The sequence below is a fragment of the Myxine glutinosa genome, chromosome 5 (genome assembly GCF_964187855.1).
Source record: "Myxine glutinosa chromosome 5, kmMyxGlut1.1, whole genome shotgun sequence".
In the NCBI taxonomy this organism is placed as follows: domain Eukaryota; kingdom Metazoa; phylum Chordata; class Myxini; order Myxiniformes; family Myxinidae; genus Myxine; species Myxine glutinosa.
In genome coordinates, this window is record NC_136265.1 from 1326427 (window position 1) to 1345931 (window position 19505).

Sequence of the window (19505 nt, forward strand, 5' to 3'; positions counted from 1 at the left end):
GCCAGGATTTTATTTCAGTGATGCAGTTTGTCAGGATAGAGTGGGTGGCGGTGGAGATGGACTTGGTGGAGATGAAAAGCTGGATGTCATCGGCGAAGCAGTGGAATTGGAGACCATGACGGCGGATTAAGAAGTGACCGAGGGGGGACAGGTAAAGGATGAAGAGGAGGGGGCCAATAACTGAACCTTGGGGGACACCTTGGGGGAGGGGAGCAGTGGGGGATTTACAGTTATTGATGGAGATGAACTGACGTCTGTCAGAGAGGTATGATTTAATCCAAGAGAGGGCAGTGCCGGTAACGTTAAAGGTGGTTTCAAGTCGGGTGAGGAGGACGGATGGTGTGATCGATGGTGTCAAAGGCGGCGCTGAGGTCGAGGAGGATGAGAATGTTGAGGTTGCCAGCGTCAGAGGAGAGGAGAAGGTCGTTGGTGATTTTGAGGAGAGCAGTTTCAGTACTGTGGTTGGAGCGGAATCCGGATTGGAATGTTTCATACAGGTTATTGGCAGAGAGGTGATGTTTGAGTTGAGTGGCTACAGCGCGTTCCAAAACCTTTGACAGAAAGGGTAGGTTGGAGATGGGTCTGAAGTTATTTAGGGTGTCAGGGTTTGGTCCAGGTTTTTTCAGAATGGGGGTAACAGCAGCAATTTTGAGGGATGGTGGGACGATGCCTGTAGACAGGGAGGAGTTTATTGTTGCAATGATAAGTGGAGAGAGAGCAGGAAGGGAGGCCTTGACAAAGCTGGAGGGGATGGGGTCAAGAGTGCAGGTGGCAGTTTTCATTCCGATGAGGAGTTCAGAGAGGTCAGTAGGGGAGACTGGGGAGAATTGAGACAGGGGATGGCAGGATAAAGGGGGGCAGGTGGTTTGAGGGGGAGCGGGTGCGGCGGTGGTCAAGCTGTTGTAGATGTTTTCAATTTTGCGTTGGAAGAATGAAAGGAAGGAGATGCAGTTGTCTATTGTGAATGACTGGGTGGTGGTGTTCAGGGGGCTGAGGAGTTTGTTTATTGTAGAGAAGAGTGCTTTTGGGTTTCCGGAGCCAGAGTGGATAATTTGAGAGTAGTAGGAGCGGGCGCGGGAGAGGGCATCTTTGTAGTGTTGTATGTGGTCCTTGTAGGCCTGGGAGTGAACTGTGAGACCTGTTTTATTGCGGAGTCTTTCAAGTTGGCGAGCACGAGTTTTCATCAGGCGGAGTTCAGGGGTAAACCAGGGAGCAGAATGGGTGAAAGAAACTGTTTTGGTTTTTATAGGCGCAAGTTGGTCAAGGCAGGAGGAGAGAGTGTGGTTGTAGTAGTCAGTGAGGTCAGAAGGGGTGTGGAGGTCAACGAAGGGAGAAGTGGACATTTTTTCAGAGAGGGTCGATGAGAATGAGGCAGGTGAAAGAGCGTTTAGCTTACAGAAGTTGATAGTGCGATAATGCCTTGGTGCTGGGGTGGGGATGTTGATGGTCAGAGTGATGGCTAGGTGGTCAGAGAGAGTGAGGTCGGAGCCAGAGAGATGGTGCAAAATTAGTCCAGTAGAGCAGACAAGGTCCAAAATGTGACCACGGTTATGGGTAGGAAAGTTGACATGTTGAGTGAGGTTAAAGCAGGTGAGTAAATCAGTGAAGTCAGTGGTTAGCGTGGAGTCAGTGGAGTCCATGTGGATATTGAAATCACCAAGGAGGAGGATTGAGGGGGAGAGGGAACATAGCTGGGTCAGAAAGTAGGAGAAGTCAGACAGGAATGATGGGTGTGGTTTGGGAGGGCGGAAGACAACAGCCATGACTGACTGTGTGTGACCAGAGAGTTTAAAAGCCAGGTGTTCAAATGATGGAGCAGATGAGATGGAGATGAGGTTGGTCTTGATGTCTTGTCGGTGAATAACGGCAATTCCACCACCTCGGCCCTCCGAGCGTGGTTTATTGATGTAAGAATATCCATTGGGTGTGGTGAGGTTGAGCGTGTAGTAGTCCAGTGGTTGTTGCCAGGTCTCAGTGAGACAGAGAAAGTCCAGTTTATTTTCCAGGATGTAGTCGTTCAGGATGAGGCATTTGTTGTTGAGGGACCGGGTATTGAACAGGGTGAGCTTGATGTTGTTTTGTACGGCGGGTATGAATCCAGGTGATTTGGCCAGGGTTCGCAGACAGGAGGTGCGATTTTGTGCGTTGTTGTGACCAGGTGTGTTGGGACGATGAGTGGGAGTGTGCTGAGCAGACCAGAGGATGGGGATGGAGTGACCTGATTGTAAATAAACAAACTTACGACCGGAGCCACGGTGAATGTACCTGGGTCGACGCAGGAGTCCATTCGATTTGATTGCAGAGATGCATGATGGGGTGGAGCGGGTTTTAAGCAGGAGAAGCCTTGCGGCGGAGTACCGCAGAGCCATGCCAGCAGGAGCGAAGGGACGAGCACGAGGCCAAGGGTGAGGAGGCGAAACAATCGACACAACCCACGGGAGTGGGCCCGAGGAAACAGCAAAGGAGCCGAGCAGGTGAAGCCAGGAGCAGAGCCGGGACCATGCAGAGGGCAGACAGGAGCGAAGAGACGAGCACGAGGCCAAGGTTGAGGAGGCAAAGCGGCAAATGCAGCGGCAAACGACCGCCGCCGCTAATCAAGATCACGGCGGCAAACCGCCACCACCGCCGCTGCAAACAATGGGCGGCACAACCCACGAGAGTGAGCCCGAGGAAATAGCGAAGGAGCCGAGCAGGTGAAGCCAGGAGCAGCAGAGCAGAGCCGGGACCGTGCAGAGGAAGACTCAATGGCCAAAAATCCGCCACGACCACCAGGAAAGCAAGATACGGACAATGGTCCAGTCAGAGAAGCGGCGAGCAAGTGACGCCAGCGTCCTCTCACGACCGGACCGAATTGAAGGAAACATTGGATACCCAGAGTGACAAATCCACCCGGGAATTGAAAGACATGAGGGACGAAGCAAGATGCAACATGGAGGGGTTGGAAAACAAAATGGGTGGTCGATTGAAAGAAATGGGGGACAAATCCACCGGGAATTGGAAAAAATGAGGGTGGCGTCGAAGAAAGAAATAAAAGAAATGAGGGAGGACATTAGGCGCGGGTTGAGCGAGGAGGTCGCAGTGGTACGCGATGGGGTGAAGCAGTGTGAGGAACGCGTGGGGAGCTAGCTTGAGCAAAAGACAGCCAAGTTGACCGGGGCTATGGAAATCGCGACGCGGGGTTTAGAAGAGCCGACGATCACCGAATTGGACAAAGCAATTTCTGGGTGCTGGCGGTCGCCGAGGAAAAATAAATAATTGAGGCCGACGAGACGGTAGAAACAGGGAGCAAATCGCGGGAGAAGGTGATGTAACCCGCGCAAAGTTTGTATTTGCACCGTGATGTCGGGCTCGCTAATTCAATAAAAAGTTTGCAGGTGCAGCCGGGGAAGGAGGACCCCGAGGTGAGTTGCGAAAATCGCGCGAATGTGTTTGGCGCGAATGGGTTTTTGGCACGCTTGGGAGAGAGACGAGACCCAGGCGTTCGCGGAAGGTCGATTGTGCGGTGTACGAGGGCGACTGGCACGAAGTAAGAGAGAGAGAGTGTGCGCCAGGGCGTGCGATGATTGAGTGTGCGAAGGAGGAGTGCACACTCGAGAGTGTGGAAAAAGAGTGTGTGGTGACGGAGAGTGTAACGGAAAAGTGTGCGCTGGAGTGTGCCGGAGAAGAGTGTGTTACAGAGTGTGTGCAGGAGTGCACACCAGAGCGTGTTGCACAGTGTGTGCAGGAGTACACACCCGAGGGTGTTATGGAATGTCTATGAGAAGAGTGCATATAGAAAGAGTGCGCGCCAGGGTGTGCGATGATGAAGTGTGTGAAAGGTGCGAGTGCGCCTGGGTGGTGTGCACCAGAGTGTGCAATTACAAAGTGTGAGGGCGAATGCACACCAGAGAATGTGAAAGGAGAGTGTGCAGTAACGGAGTGTATGAGAGGCGCGGGGGCGCCTGGGTGTGCGAGTGCGGAGTGGGTTGCGAGTAGTGAGGACGCGGCTCAAGCATCGACACCGACCGGGGTAGCGTTTAGCGGGACGGGTAGCTGACGTGAGCCCCCGGTGAGTTGTGTGCAGCAGGGACCGGCGGGGATCGGTGCCGCGTCGGTCTCACAAGGGCCGGCGTGCACGATTCGTACCGGCCCCCGCACTGTATGGTTGGTGCCGTGCAGTGGCGGCAAAGGCAATCGGCGAGGTTCAAGGGGAGGTAGGAGATTTCGGAGCCGCGCACCCTGGCGGGTGCGGTGCTCCGGCCATGGCCGGTTGGGTCATCGTGCATGGGACCGCAAGGCCTCGCGAAGGGATGGAGCCTTGCACCTTGGCCCATCCATACCTCCCCCCTTGAATAGAAAATGCCGGACGGACACCCCAGACAGTCGACCAACCACCCAAATGGATCGCCCGGCCCTACGAGGCCTGGCTGTGACGACGTACCTCCAGAGATGGAGAGGCTCGAGTATAGTGGACTGATGAGAGTAGTGTACCCCATGTGGGGGAATGGTGGTGTCACCATTCCTCACACGACAGGGCCCATGAGCATTAGTTGAAGGGGATGGCAGTGATAGGCACATGGAGGCGCCAGCAATGGTTACCTCCATGGAGCACCGAAGCCAGCCGAGGGAGGGCTAGGATAATGATAGGGATTTAGAAGACCTTAGGGACCAGATTTAAGTCGTGACACCTGTACTATAGTGGGGACGTAGGTAGCTTAGATGGATATTAAAGAACAGGGAGTGCATAGTGTAAAGGCGCGACGAGGGAAGCACGAGTTTTAGGGGAAGTAGTCAGATAGATGATGCTGTGTGCTTGGTGAGGAATTGTGTGAGAATAAACAGAGTTGTGTGTGGAAACAAATGGAATTGTGTTGAGGTGTATGGAAAGAGGTGCGAGCACAAAACGTGTGTGAGGAAAATGGTGTGCGAATAAGTGGTGTGGAATGCTTGGTGTGGAATAAAAGGTGTGGAATGCATAGTGCGAAGGATTGATTGGAGGGAGGTGGAACCCATTCGCGAAAGCCCGGGGGGGAGGGGGGGAGTAGTGTAAAGCCAGGTAGAGGGTATAGGCAAAATTTGTTTGGATATTGACACCTGTGGTGCAGGTAGTGGAAACAAAGTGTTTTGTTGGGTGCATGAGTATGTGGAATGGCTGGGCGTGTGGCTTAATTGGTGCGTACGGTTATTGGGGCACTCCACCACTGGTAGTTTGTCGGCCAGGTGAGGCCGCAGGTAGGCTCTGGGAGCCGGTTAATTGTAGTGTTGAGTGGGGCCCGAGGATCCAAGGAGAGGACCCGGGTTGCCCAATGCCAAGGTGGGCATCAGGGGGTAAAGTGCCAGGAGGGGCCTTCCCCAGTTTAGGTAGTCGCAGGAGCAGGTAAGCTCGGGTGGCGACTTCAGTGGTGGAGGTGCGCAGGTAGGTAGACCTGCTGGTAAGGCCACATGACCCAGCCCCAAAATTGTTCAAGGGCACAGAGAGCAAATTTGTGGGAGTGAGACCCAAATTTCAAAGGGGCACCGCAGTGTGGGCAATGGGAATTCGGGTTCTTCGAACCACATAGTTTGAAGAGGCCGATTGGCAGGGTACGACCCCGGGTAGTTTAATAGAGTAAATGTCAGTAGTGTAGTTAGGATGAGAAATCGCTTCGCACCGTCCACAGCCAATCACCGAGGAGGACGACGCTCCACACCAAGGCTCTGTGAACCGTTTGAGTGGTAAAGACGCATCATGACGTAATGTGACATTGTGTTTGTTCCATTCCTTCCTTCCTGGGAGGGATTGGGAGACGAATTTGGATTAGAGGGGGATATGGGAGACAAGACGTAGAGACGGATTGTAAATACAAGGGGGGCTAGGGTAGTGTAAGCCGACGGTGGGGGGTACGGACGGCTAGGGACGAGCCTGCTCTGCTCGCTCTTCCGCGCCCCTCACACCGCATTACCTTGCATCTTTTCCGCTTTGCTTGTTGTGCCTTGTCTCTAACCCCACCCCAGGACCATTTTGGAGATGGAACTGTGCAGCACCATCGACCTGTGCAGCATCCCTTCTGCACCTTGCTACATCTGTGCAGCCGAACTGCACAGCACCTTGCTGCCATATCCTTTTGCTGCACCTGTGCAGCACTTTGCTGCCAACCCCTTTGCTGCACCTTGTTACACTCACTCATTCTGGACCACAAGCCTTGTGGCCTTGCACCTCTGCTGTGCAGAATTTCGCTGCAAAATCATCTTGCACCTTCGGACCACTTGTTTGAGTGGCATTAATGTCACGTAGTCGGACCACATGGGAGTGGCCCTGCCTGGCAAGGAATAAAATAAAAGCATTTTTGTGCATTTTATTATGGTGTGCCAGGCATGAGAAGATGTGTAAGTTTAGATAGCCCTGAAGATTAAAAATGGCCTGTATGCCGGTCCGGGGGCTAGCCGGTTTGATATATGCACACAGAAGAAGCAAGAAGCAAGATGCAAGATGCAAGATGCAAGAAGCAAGCAGCAAGTGTCATGATTTTGAGTGTGTTTTTGCTGTGCTATCTCTCCCCTCCAATTTTCTCTTCCAAAAAGGACAGGTCCTGGGTCATAGAATTGTAAATAAGGTTAAGTTCTGTAGTTGTAAATATAAGAATGCTGCCCACCGGCTATGTGTTTCGTTTGAAATTCCGGAAATACTCGGGTAGCTGTGGGCGTGAATCCGATATGAAGCTACTCAACGCAATAGGAGGGACATATCTAGTGTTTTAAAACTGTCGCACACACGGATCAGAGTAAATGTTAGGGGGAACCACACCTATGTGTCACATGTAAGAGTAAGGTTAATTTTACATGTCATTCTTTAACCGGTCGTTCCATTGGTGGTTCCGACTCGGGGACGAGCCTGACGAGGGAGGGGTGTAGTGTTGTGGTTTTGTGTTTTTATAATAAAGGTTAATTTCCCCTCCTAGCTAGTTACACCACAACACGTAGCCTCGTTTAAAGCTCAGTTATTTCTTAGTAAATGTAAGCGTAGACCTTTCCTGTGTTCATTTTGCGTTGAGTAGGATAATGAGAATTAGGTGCCCTTGCGATGCTTCGATGCTTTTGGTTTTGGCGCGAAATACCACGAGGCAGGCCTGAACAAGTCGACCAAGGCTGAAGGAAGGCGGAGGAGCCAACGGTAAGCACGAGCCGCCAATCAGGGCTCGAGGGGAGTGACTTACCACTGCGGCAAAAGGCGGGGTTTGGAACATTCGATTCAGGCTAGGGCGGGGCAATATAACCCTGTGCCCAGAGCCCCCACCTCAGTTATGAGATGAGCGCAGGGCAAGTCGGTTCGGAGCGCTGAGTTATGAGCTGGAGTTACGTGAGTGAAAGCGCTGAGTTGAATCATCGGTTGAGTCAGAGAGCCAGAGCAGTTCGGGTGAGAAGAGTTACGAATCGGAGTTGTGAGAAGAAGCGCGTGAGATTGCGTTGTGTCGAGTCATATCGGAGGAACTGAATAACTCCGTGTATACGAACTTTGCCCCGCTCCACGCGCTCCGCGCAGTATTAATCGCGCTGTAAAGACGACCCGCGCCGGGTTACAGACGCGCGTATTTCCTTCGGCCTGCCTTTGCCGATATACGCATCACGAGGATTTTCCCGCCTGCCTGACTGCCTTTGCCGGGATACGTGCTGTGACCGCCAGAGGGCCACGCCGGGTGAGCTTTTCCTGGAGCGACCGAAGCAGGCGCGTTTGGCACGCGAACATTCTTCCTCTATCTCCCTGTGTGTGTAAGTGGGCCCATTGTCTGGGTATTAAGTAAGAATGTTTGAGTTCTGCCCTGCGTCTCTTCTTCTACCAAATCATTGTAAATAGGGTAAATAAATCTGTTCTTCCTTTTGATTCGACCGTCTTGTGTTTCCCATCATTGACCTCGCATGGTACGAATTAGATCGCTCTGATCGGGTTCTATAAGGAAGGTAACAGCACAGGTCAGTCCGGTCACGTGGTATGCCATCCGCTCGGGCGTACGCAATCACGCGTGGTTCGTGCGAGACTCGATCCCCGCTTCCGCTGCGGCGTGGGTACTCAAGGTACGTGCGTGGGTACTTTTCCACGTCTGCCCGGAAGTGGCGACTCAGTCTCACGGTTTCGAAACAGCGAGAAAAAGGGGCTTCATCTCCCCTTTGTAAGGGAGCGGGCTTCGGAAAACCGCAACAATATATGTATATATATACAGTCACGTGAAAAAGTAAGTACAACCCATGTAAAGTTTTGACTTTTTCAACATATTTCAACATACAGCGATTTGATCTTCATTTCAACAATATTGATAGATAAACGTGATATAATATTGTTACGGAACCGGAGTACAGCACTCCCCTTAGCAAGGGGGGTTAATCCCCTTGTCTTGTTAAGCTGGCTGTCTCCGTTCCTGGAACTATCCCGCTCCTTTGTGGGGTGGGATTGGCCAAGGTGATTGGTCAAGGGATTCCCGTACACCTCCGCCAATCCCTCCACAAAGCAGGTGGATGGCCCCGCTCGAATCCCGGACAAGATGGAGTTTGCCGAGCGGTTTAGCAATCCGGAATCCGAGCTGTTAGCAATGGACTAAAACCGATTATAAAGCGTTCAGCTAAAATCGCGCCACAGGTACTCAATTGAAAGAAAAGACTAAAGCGATCGGGGAAGAATGAAACCAAAAGGGGTAAGAAATAACAGGTATTTATTAATTATTTACACAACCAAAGAAACCGAAGAAGAAACGAAAGTAATTTACAGAAGAGAAAGCAGATACACAGGGCAAGTCTTAAACAGTCTTAATTATGGAACCCCAGACAACACAAAGGACAGACCACGGACTTACACGACAAAGGGAATTGCAGGCAGGGATGCGCCAGGGAGAGAAGGGTCCAGGCAGCGGTAAGCGTTGAGGTTCACCCCAGGTTCATGCTCCGGGCTCGAAGCGAACAGCAGCCGGCAGCTCCACGTAGTCTGTTTCACAAAGCAGGGCTTTCTGAAACAGCTCCGCGCAGCTCGTCTCTCATGCCTTCTCACCGGCCCTCGTACTTGTTCGTCCCACACACTCAACTTTCTTCGGAACCCCTCACTCCAGCTCCCTCACTCAACTGACTCTCCACCGACCCTCCTTCTCACCGACTCTCCCGAAGCAGTCCCTTCCAGTCGCTTTTATGACTCGTGGCCGTATCAAGCCGCGGGCTGCGAGGGCACGCCTACCGGTTCGCTCACCGCGGTGCTGGTTGGTGGTTAGGGCTGGCTGACTCCACCTCCGATGATGACGACGTGCCACGTCCGTGATTTGGCGGCTCCTCCCCCCTTCTTCTCCGAGATGGAGCACATGGGCAATGGCGTCTGGGGCGAGCGCTGAGGCGGCTGCGGCTGGCAGAGGCACGTACCACAATTGGGAGAGGGAGAGCAAATGGACCGAATGGGGCCTATCTTATTTGATTAATGCAACGTAGAGTCAAACTATTGGAAACACAGCCTTACCTGAAACACATAATAATGAAATAACTACGAAGAGGGCCTATGGTTCGCTACGTGTTGTTCATGGATTAACTAGGGGACGACCTTTGATCTTAACAATGAAATGGAGGTATTCACAAAGAGAATTATTTACAAAGGGTATATTTACAACAATTTACAAGTGCAGGGTTCTCAAAACCCCAACAATATAACAAATATCTTGAAACATTTACATTTTGTAGTCCATTGTATAATTTAAATAAACATAAATGCAAATTTTGCATGTGGAAAAAGTAAGTACACCCTTGGCTCTAATAGGTGGTATTGCCCCCTTTCGCAGAAACAACCTCAAGTATGCGTTTCTTATAACCGTCTACCAGTCTCTGACATCGACAGGGAGAAATTTTTGCCCACTCCTCCATGCAGAATTCTTTCAGCTGTGCAATGTTTGAGGGGTTTCTTGCATGCACGGCTCGTTTCAAATCCCCCCACAACATCTCGATGGGATTTCGATCCGGGCTTTGACTTGGCCATTCCAGAACCCTCCATTTCTTTCTTTTCAGCCATTCCTTGGTGGATTTACGGATATGTTTAGGGTCATTGTCATGTTGCAAGGTCCACCTTCGGTTGAGCTTCAACTCTCTGACAGATGGCCTCACATTATCCTCAAGCACCGTCTGGTACAATGAAGAATTCATAGTGGATTCTATGATGGTGAGCTGCCCAGGCCCTGATGCAGCAAAGCTGCCCCAAACCATAATATTTCCACCACCATGCTTTCAAGTTGGTATCAGGTTCTTGTGGTCAAATGCTGTCTTTTGGTTTTCGCCAAACATGTCTTCTGGTACTGTGGCCAAATAGCTCTACCTTTGACTCATCTGTCCAGAGCACATTATTCCACTGTTCCAGAAGTGCTGGTCTTTGCCTTGGTGTTCATTGGCAAAATTTAGTCTTGCCCTGATGTTCTTTCTGGACAGCAAAGGTTTCCTCCTGGCACACCTCCCATGTAGATCAAATTTGTGCAGCCTCTTTCTAATGGTAGACTCGTGGACTTTGACATCAACAGTGGCAAGAGCTACCTGTCGGTCCCATGATGACATTCTGGGGTTCGTAGAGACTTCTTTCAGCATCTTGCGGTCTGCTCTCGGGCTGAACTTGCTGGGGCGGCCTGGCCTGAACAAGTTAGCAGTTGTTTGGAATCTTCTCCACTTGTCGATGATCTTCCGGACAGTCGAATGATTGATTTCAAATAGTTTGGAGATCTTTTTAAATCCCTTCCCAGAGTTGTAGGCATCTATAACCTTCTTTCTGAAGGCCTCAGAGACCTCTTTTGATCTCGGCATGGTGACAACGCACACGTCAACAACAAAGAGCAAACCAAACTAAATGCCTGAGGTTTAAATAAAACAGGTTCCTCCAAGATCCTCTCTAACGATGTTCTAATCATTTGCACCTGAGCTGGTGCACCTGATTCTAATTTTAGGTATTTGAAGTAGTGATAAATGTAGGGGTGTACTTACTTTTTCCACATGCAAAATTTGCATTTATGTTTATTTAAATTATACAATGGACTACAAAATGCAAATGTTTCATGATATTTGTTATATTATATCACCTTTATCCATCAATATTGTTGAAATGAAGATCAAATAGCTGTATGTTGAAATATGTTGAAAAAGTCAAAACTTTCCATGGGGTGTACTTACTTTTTCACGTGACTGTATATACATACACACACACTGTTTTTGCCAAAGCACTGGCGCTCGTGTCAAAATTTCAGCTTCCTAGCTCAAAGGATGGTTGAGATATCGCCCGGACGAACAAACAAGAAAACAAACAACCGCAGTGAAAACTGAGTACTCCCCTTCAGTGCGCATCATTGCCGGGCCCCCTTAAGTGCCCGCCAATGATGTCATGCAGCACCTGAAGATGGCATAGGAAAGGAGCGGTGTACAAAAAACAGCTGATTGCACATTTATTTTACTCACAATTTACGAGCCTTTTCCTATTCAAGAGTCCGAAGGGTAAAATTGATCCATTTGTTATCGAGTTCTTTCCATTAAAAAAAACAATCTCAAAGCACTTCACAAAGAAAATAATTTGCAAGAAAAGTAAAAATACCATCTCACCTCGGACAACTGTTTGATTTTCTTCTCGAGCGGTGAGGGCAACCCTTCCGGCAGGCCCGGAATCACGTATACACTTTGGCCGTCACCTTCTTGGACGGGGCTTCCCGATGGTGACTCTTCCAAAAGGCTGTCTAAATCCAAGTCCAAACAATTTAGAGTCTGAACGGCATGATCTGCTTGCAGCATCAACTCCACATCACTGACATTAACACACAGATTGAAGGCATTGTCTGCCGCCACAGGCGGCAAGGAGAACGATTCCTGTTTGCTGCCAGCAGCAAGGTCTGTGTTAGGAGGAGGCTGCTCTGTGGATTCGGCGTTCCTCATGGCCTCTTTCTCCTTCTGGAAGCGCTGCAGCATTTCAGCCAGAGTTAAGGCACCTTTTACCCTTTTCTTGGACTTCTTTTCTTGTTTATTTGCATTCAACGCCGTAATTCTGCGGAGAATATGAATCAATTTAGTTTTCTGCTTTTTCTTTTTTGGAAACATTTGCATCGTCGTCATCAGAACACACACCGAAACCTGGAAAATGAACTTCAGGAACAAAACCGATTTTTCATTATCAATTTGCAACAACAATCATTAAACAAAGAAAACGTCCCAATGAAAACACAAATGCAAACATCAACAATGCGATCATGTGAAAACACAAAAAATCTATTTTAGAAAGAGAAAAGTGTCGTGAGTGGGTGAGGGGACTTCAGCCAGTGTGGTAGCACCACCCACATGAGGATATGGGTTAGGATGAGGGTAAGCGAGGGGGTGCATCTCAGGTCTCGCCAGGAGGTAACGCTGAGACAATGTAAATGGCACCGCAAAAGCTACAGGGTAAGGCTTAGCAGAGGTAGTGCTAACCACATTAGTGGGGATAATCTGTGGGTAACAGTGTCACTTTTCTTGGACTTCTTCTGGGTCGAGTCCCGTCGCGTCGTCGGGTCGGGTCGGGTCGGGTCGTCGCGTGTCGGGTCGGGTCATCGCGTCGTCGGGTCGGGTCGAGTCGGGTCGACGCGTGTCGGGTCGGGTCATCGCGTGTCGGGTCGGGTCATCGCGTGTCGGGTCGGGTCATCGCGTGTCGGGTCGGGTCATCGCGTGTCGGGTCGGGTCATCGCGGGTCGGGTCGGGTCGTCGCGTCGGGTCGGGTCGTCGCGTCGGGTCGGGTCGGGTCGTCGCGTCGGGTCGGGTCGTCGCGTCGCGTCGGGTCGGGTCGGGCCGCGCGTCGGGTCACGCGTCGTCGCGTCGGGCCGCGGGTCACGCGTCGTCGCGTCGGGCCGCGGGTCACGCGTCGTCGCGTCGGGCCGCGGGTCACGCGTCGTCGCGTCGGGCCGCGGGTCACGCGTCGTCGCGTCGGGCCGCGGGTCACGCGTCGTCGCGTCGGGCCGCGCGTCGTCGCGTCGCGTCGCTCGTCGCGTCGCGTCGCGTCGGGCGTCGCGTCGGGCGTCGCGTCGGGCGTCGCGTCGGGCGTCGCGTCGGGCGTCGCGTCGGGTCGCGCGTCGGGTCGCGCGTCGGGTCGCGCGTCGGGTCGCGCGTCGGGTCGCGCGTCGGGTCGCGCGTCGGGTCGCGCGTCGGGTCGCGCGTCGGGTCGCGCGTCGGGTCTCCGCCACGGGTCGGGTCGGGTAGTCGTGGGTCATCGTCACGGTTTGGGTTGTTGTGGTGTCACGGATCAACGGATCTGGTCTGGTCTTCGCGCCTGGTCTGGTCTGATCTGGTCTGGTCTGCTGAGAGCAAAGTCGAGGCGCAGCTCAGCCCTGGCTGCAGCGACGCTCACGCGAAGAGTCAGGGATGGTGTCACACTGCTCCCTTCCCCCCACATTCCCTCCCAGGACCACCAGGGTGGTTTTGGGAAATGGGCTTGCAAAAGTTTTATTGCACCCAGTCAAGGTGGGTGAAGCTCTTTTCATAACTATTTATTCATAAATCTACTCTTTTACATTTCAGAAGTTTAAAGTCAACGCTTGAAATAACGCCTTTGGATAGTCTAGTTTTCTGGCCACGCAAGCTCAGAACAAAGTATTGACAACATCCTCTACATTTCCAACACACATTAATCACACAATACTGGAGAACACTAATTGCCTCTCTGACAAGTAGGAAATTACTTTTGACAGCATTTCAAGATACAAGGCAATTCTGCTTTGAGCACAACTTTGTTATAAACCGAGCAGCCGTTCTGGAAATGTCACTTTTGTTGCTCTTTTCCTGCAAATAACACCAGACTGCTTACCTGTCTGTGAGAGGCAGAGAACAAACATTATCGCTGTTAACAAGTATGAAGTCAGTGTTCAGATCAAGAAAGCGTTTTATTAATTTTTTGGGATAAATGTCAAGGCTCGTGGAAGAGCTCGATCAATGAACGGATCAGCACACAACAGAAGAATATAAAGAGGGGCACACCAACAGCAGGGTTGAAGGATAAAAGAGGGAGACTTGCACAAACAAGCATTCTGAGTATTGCGCTGCAATACATGTCCCCTACCAAAGTTCAAAGTGCCATAACTTTGTCAAAAATGATCGAATATGCAAATTTATGCACAGTTGATGCTGGTTTTCAAACTTGATCTGAGGTATGCTGAGACATGTGTGTCACGCCTCGCCTCGTTGATAAGCCCGCAAGGTCGCTCCGTGGAGCAGCCTGCACGTATTGCACTGTGTGAATTATATAATTACCAACTCACGGTCTGAGGTACTAGCGATTCAAGAGATATCCGTTTTTTTAATATTTTCGTTTAATAAACGATATCTGCCAAACCACGTGACCTATCGCAAATTCCAAAAGGACATTTTAGTCGACCGACATGCTGAACAGATCTGTGGTTTCCCCTCGATTGGATCAAAAATGAGGGATGGGCTCGGTTTTAAAGGTTCATGCTTAAAAACGTCATAACCCTGAAACCATGTGCCGCATGACGTCATGCACGCCGACTTTTTTGTTCGTCATGGGTATGCGACTTTGCCTGCAAAGTTTGGCCTCGATCTGTTCAGCCGTTGCAGAGAAAAAGGGGTTTTTGTGTTTTCACGAAAAACAATATGGCGGCCAAACCACGTGACCTGTGACGTCATAATTACCATTAAAATATTCGACAGGCCGAGTCCCCCCTACGGTGAAAATGTGATCTCAATCGGTCCTATTATTGCAGAGAAAATCTTTTTTAAAGGAAATTAAAACTTAAAATGGCACCGAGTTAGAGGATCATCAGAATTATCAGAATTCCAAAAGTTCAAAGTGCCATAACTTTGTCAAAAATGATTGAATATGCAAATTTATGCACGGTTGATGCTGGTTTTCAAACTTCATCTGAGGTATGCTGAGACACATGTGTCACGCCTCGCCTCGTTAAGCCCGCAAGTTCGCTCTGTGGAGCAGCCTGCACGTATTGCACTGTGTGAATTATGGAATTACAAACTCACGGTCTGAGGTACTAGCGATTCAAGAGATAACCATTTTTTAAATATTTTCGTTTAATTAACTTTAATTAACTAAGCCTGGTGTTGGCTTTGCGGTTCGGGTGCCGGCATGGGATCCTAGAATCCTGGGTTTGAATCCTGGTCGATCGCTAAATTAACACCAGGGGGGTTGACTCAGCCTGTCATCCTTCCGAGGTCGGCAAATTGAGTACCAGCTTGCTGGGATGAATGATCCCAGTGTGTACCCCGGTTTAGAATAGGTACACCGTATCCCTGCACATTGCAAAAGGCGACTAAGGGTTGGCGCCAGGAAGGGCATCCGGCCATAAAAACATTGCCTCAAACAGGGAACCATGATTGTCATGGGGCCCGCAAGGCTAACCCCTGCTCTAGCGGGGAAAATGGCCTTAAAACGATCATTCATTCATATATATTCAATTAACGATATCTGCCAAGCCACGTGCCCGATCGCAAATTCCAAAAGGACATTTTAGTCGACTGACATGCTGAACAGATCTGTGAAGTTTCCCCTCGATTGGATCAGAAATTAGGGTGGAGCTCGGTTTTAAAGGTTCATGCTTAAAAACGACATAACTCTGAAACCACGTGACGCATCACATCATGCTCGCTGACATTTTTGCTCGTCATGGGTATGCGATTCTGCCTGCAAAGTTTGTCCTCGATCTGTTCAGCCGTTGCAGAGAAAAAGGGGTTTTCGTGTTTTCACGAAAAACAATATGGCGGCCGAACCACGTGACTTGTGACGTCATAATTACCATTAAAATATTATACAGGCCGAGTCCCCCCGACGGTGAAAATTTGATCTCAATCAGTCCTATTATTGCAGAGAAAATCTTTTTTAAAGGAAATTAAAACTTAAAATGGCACTGAGTTAAAGGATCATCAGAATTATCAGAATTCCCAAAGTTCAAAGTGCCATAACTTTGTCAAAAATGATCGAATATGCAAATTTATGCACGGATGATGCTGGTTTTCAAACTTCATCTGAGGTATGCTGAGACATGTCACGCCTCGCCTCGTTAAGCCCGCAAGTTCGCTCCGTGGAGCGGCCTGCACGTATTGCACTGTGTGAATTCTGTAATTACCAACTCACGGTCTGAGGTACTCGCGATTCAAGAGATACCCATTTTTTTAATATTTTCGTTCAATTAACGATATCTGCCAAACCACGTGCCCTATCGCAAATTCCAAAAGGACATTTTAGTAGACCAAAAGGACATTTTAGGAGACTGACATGCTGAACAGATCTGTGTAGTTTCCCCTAGATTGGATCAAAAATGAGGGAGGAGCTCGGTTTTAAAGGTTCATGCTTAAAAACGACATAACTCTGAAACCATGTGACGCATGACGTCATGCTCGTTGACTTTTTTGCTCGTCATGGGTATGCGATTTTGCCTGCAAAGTTTGTCCTCGATCTGTTCAGCCGTTGCAGAGAAAAAGGGGTTTTCGTGTTTTCACGAAAAACAATATGGCGGCCGAACCACGTGACCTGTGACGTCATAATTACCATTAAGATATTCTACAGACCGAGTCCCCCCTACGGTGAGAATTTGATCTCAATCGGTCCTATTATTGCAGCGAAAATCTTTTTTAAAGGAAATTAAACCTTTAAATGGCACTGAGTTAAAGGATCATCAGAATTATCAGAATTCCGAAAGTTCAAAGTGCCATAACTTTGTCCAAAATGATCGAAACATCGTGAAGTTCGAAATTAATCTGTAACTTATCATGAGGATACCATGTGCCAAGTTTGAAATCATTAGCATAAAGCGTTTAGAAAGAAAGTCCGGAAAACTGTTCTTTGTGTGACGGACTGACGGACTGACGGCGTGCAAACCTATAGTCCCCTCCGGTGTACACCGGTAGGGGACTAATAAGAGTATGCAGGAAAGAGGTGAAGCGGAGGATGCATGAGGTGGACGAGATGGATAAGGGGTGTTGCAAAACATTTTACCTGTTTTTCCCCGAATGCGTGCACAACCGTAACCGGTTCTCGGGGGGGCGGGGGGGGGGAGGTAAAATGTTTTGCAACACCCCTTACAGAAGCAAACTCTCAAGAAAGAAAACCTGGAAATTTTAAGGCAGGTGTACGAATGTTCAGAAAGTCGATAGGAGGGTTTGCCAGAAGTCCATTTGGAGAGAGATAGTGAAAGTGGGTGATTTGTCAGGATTGAAAGACATATTCCAAGTGTTTGGCCAGCTTTTGAATTTTTTGAAGGTCTGAAGTGAGGAAAGAGGCTGCAGGCTGCCTGTCTGCCTGTCTGTCTGTCTGAAGGATGAAGCATGAGGGATGTCACTGCAGAGGATGGCGTCATCAGCAAATAGATAAAGGGGATTTCCAAGAGAGTCAAAGAGATCATTGATGAGGATCAGGAAGAGGACTGGGCCCAGAACACTGCATTGAGACACTGCAGCCTTGACAGGGAGGGAGAGGAGGTTTAAGGATTCTGTTGAGAGCCACAAGTTGGCTCTGAAAGTAGAGGAAGTCAGTAAACCATGTGTGGAGTTGGCCTTGGATGTCATAGGCAGACAGTTTGGAGAGCAAGGTGGGATGCCAGACTGCATTGAAAGCTTGAGATATGTCACGAGAGACGGCCTTGATCTCATCTCTGACATTGAAGGTCTCCCTCTATTGCTAGGTGAGTAGGAGCAGCATGTCCAATGTAGTGATCAGGTCTGAATCCAAATTGATGATCTGAGATGAGGCCGTTTGTGAAAAGGAAGTATTTCATGTCAACTCCGATGATGGATTCCACAACCTTGCTGATGATTGATGATGATCTTGCGACCTGCTTACGCCAATAGGTCTTTAGTTAAGGGTATCGGCTTTTGCACCTTTTTAGACGCGTCGCAGACGCTGCTAATAGAGTGCCCTCTGCTGTTGTTGTTGTTATTCTTGTTCTTGTTCTTCTTGTTCTTGCAGAGAAGACAAAACCTCAAAGCTCCACCCATTCTGGGAACCATAGCTCCACCCATTTTGGGAGAGGCTTCATATAAACAAATATCCACCATTTTATTAACTCGCATAGCTTTGAGGCCTGTTTTGTAGGCCCGTGGTGTCTTCCTCTCTCACACAGTTTTCTTTCAAATCAAATTCGATATATCATTTCATTTTTCAGTCGCTAACATAGTTTTAGACTCTGTTGAAAAAAAACGGGAAGAAAATCTGATGAAAGTTGCCGTTTATAGAACGAAATGAATTCTCAAAGGCCTGTAACTTCAAGTCCATTGAGATATATATATATTTTAAATCGCGGCATGGTCAGTCATACACCGCCCGAAATAAGAGACGGGAAAATGCCGAGATATATATATTTTGTTTAAATCGCGGCATGGTCAGTCATACACCGCCCAAAATAACAGACGGGAAAATGCCGAGATATATATATTTTGTTTAAATCGCGGCATGGTCAGTCATACACCGCCCGAAATAACAGACGGGAAAATGCCGAGATATATTAAAAATTCGTCCATTTGATGACAATCGTCACGATGAAATATTTAATTTATACGTCACAATAATGTGGAGAGAGGAGCATAGCTTCGTTCACGTGTCGCCACATACGGGAAATTGCCGAGATTTTTTTTTTTTAAATCGTGGCATGGTCAGTCATACACCGCCTGAAATAACAGATGGGAAAATGCCGAGATATATTAAAAATTCGTCGCCACACACGGGAAATTGCCGAGATATATTTTCACTTTGCACAAAAATAACATCAAGTAATCGAATCAATAGGAATGTCCTGTGCCTATAACATCGACGTTATAGGCACAGCTGCATCTAGGCATTGTGTAACATCGACGCGGCTTTTGTTTTAATTAAAACTTTTTGTACTTGTTATGTAATGAACAGTGATGGTGGTTGATTTCCAAGCAGATTGAAAATGACCTCAGGTAAATGGCAGGGTGAAAGGAGCAGAGAGAGGATGTGCAAGAGCAACAGAGCATGTTTTTCGGGCAAGTGAGCTGATGCCGTCCGGTCCAGTGGCTAACTTTCTCCACCTTCTCAGCAACAAAAGACATACTCCAGGAGCAATCGGGTACAACTGGGAAGGGTGGGTACAGAGAGAGAGGCTGAGGACAAGATTTTGAAACAAAGACAGAATTGCGGCATTCGGTTTTCTTACAAGCGGTGTCGGCTGAAGGTGCCATTTAAAGTCAGGGAAGCGATGTAGGGAGAGCATACAAAAGAGAGAGACTTGATAAAGTGCCAACAGGTTTTGGAGGAAGAGGACAAGTTTGAAAGTTCAATCCTGAGGTTGGACAGATGTTATTTTCTGGCTCTCCTGATAATGGCCACAAGCTTGTTGTGGGCAATGTGTAATGTTCTGAGATTGCCTTCGGTTAGATTTGCTTTCCAGGAAGAGAAGGGCACGTTGTTTCAGAGCAAATGCTTCACCACAGTATTCAGTGTACCATGGACGGGAAGATGAATAGGATAACTGAAGACAAGATGGGATTAATTTGTGCATTCGAGTGAGAGAGGGAGAGAGAATGTTTCTGTGGAAGAATTCAGAGGCCGAGTAAAT

At 49.0% G+C, this 19505-nt stretch overlaps 1 protein-coding gene across 7 annotated transcripts in view; it reads right to left on the reverse strand.

Moving 5' to 3' along the window:
- UBN1 (ubinuclein 1) overlaps nucleotides 1–19505 on the reverse strand; it is a 393312-nt gene that overhangs the window by 251775 nt on the left and 122032 nt on the right. For all 7 annotated transcript variants that reach the window (XR_013623390.1, XM_078777497.1, XM_078777498.1 and 4 more), the window contains exon 6: nucleotides 11551–11986. Coding sequence is in view for 6 of the 7 variants with exons in the window: in XM_078777497.1 (XP_078633623.1) it covers nucleotides 11551–11986 (436 nt within the window). In the remaining variant the exon portion in view is untranslated. The remainder of the gene's footprint in view (nucleotides 1–11550; nucleotides 11987–19505) is intronic.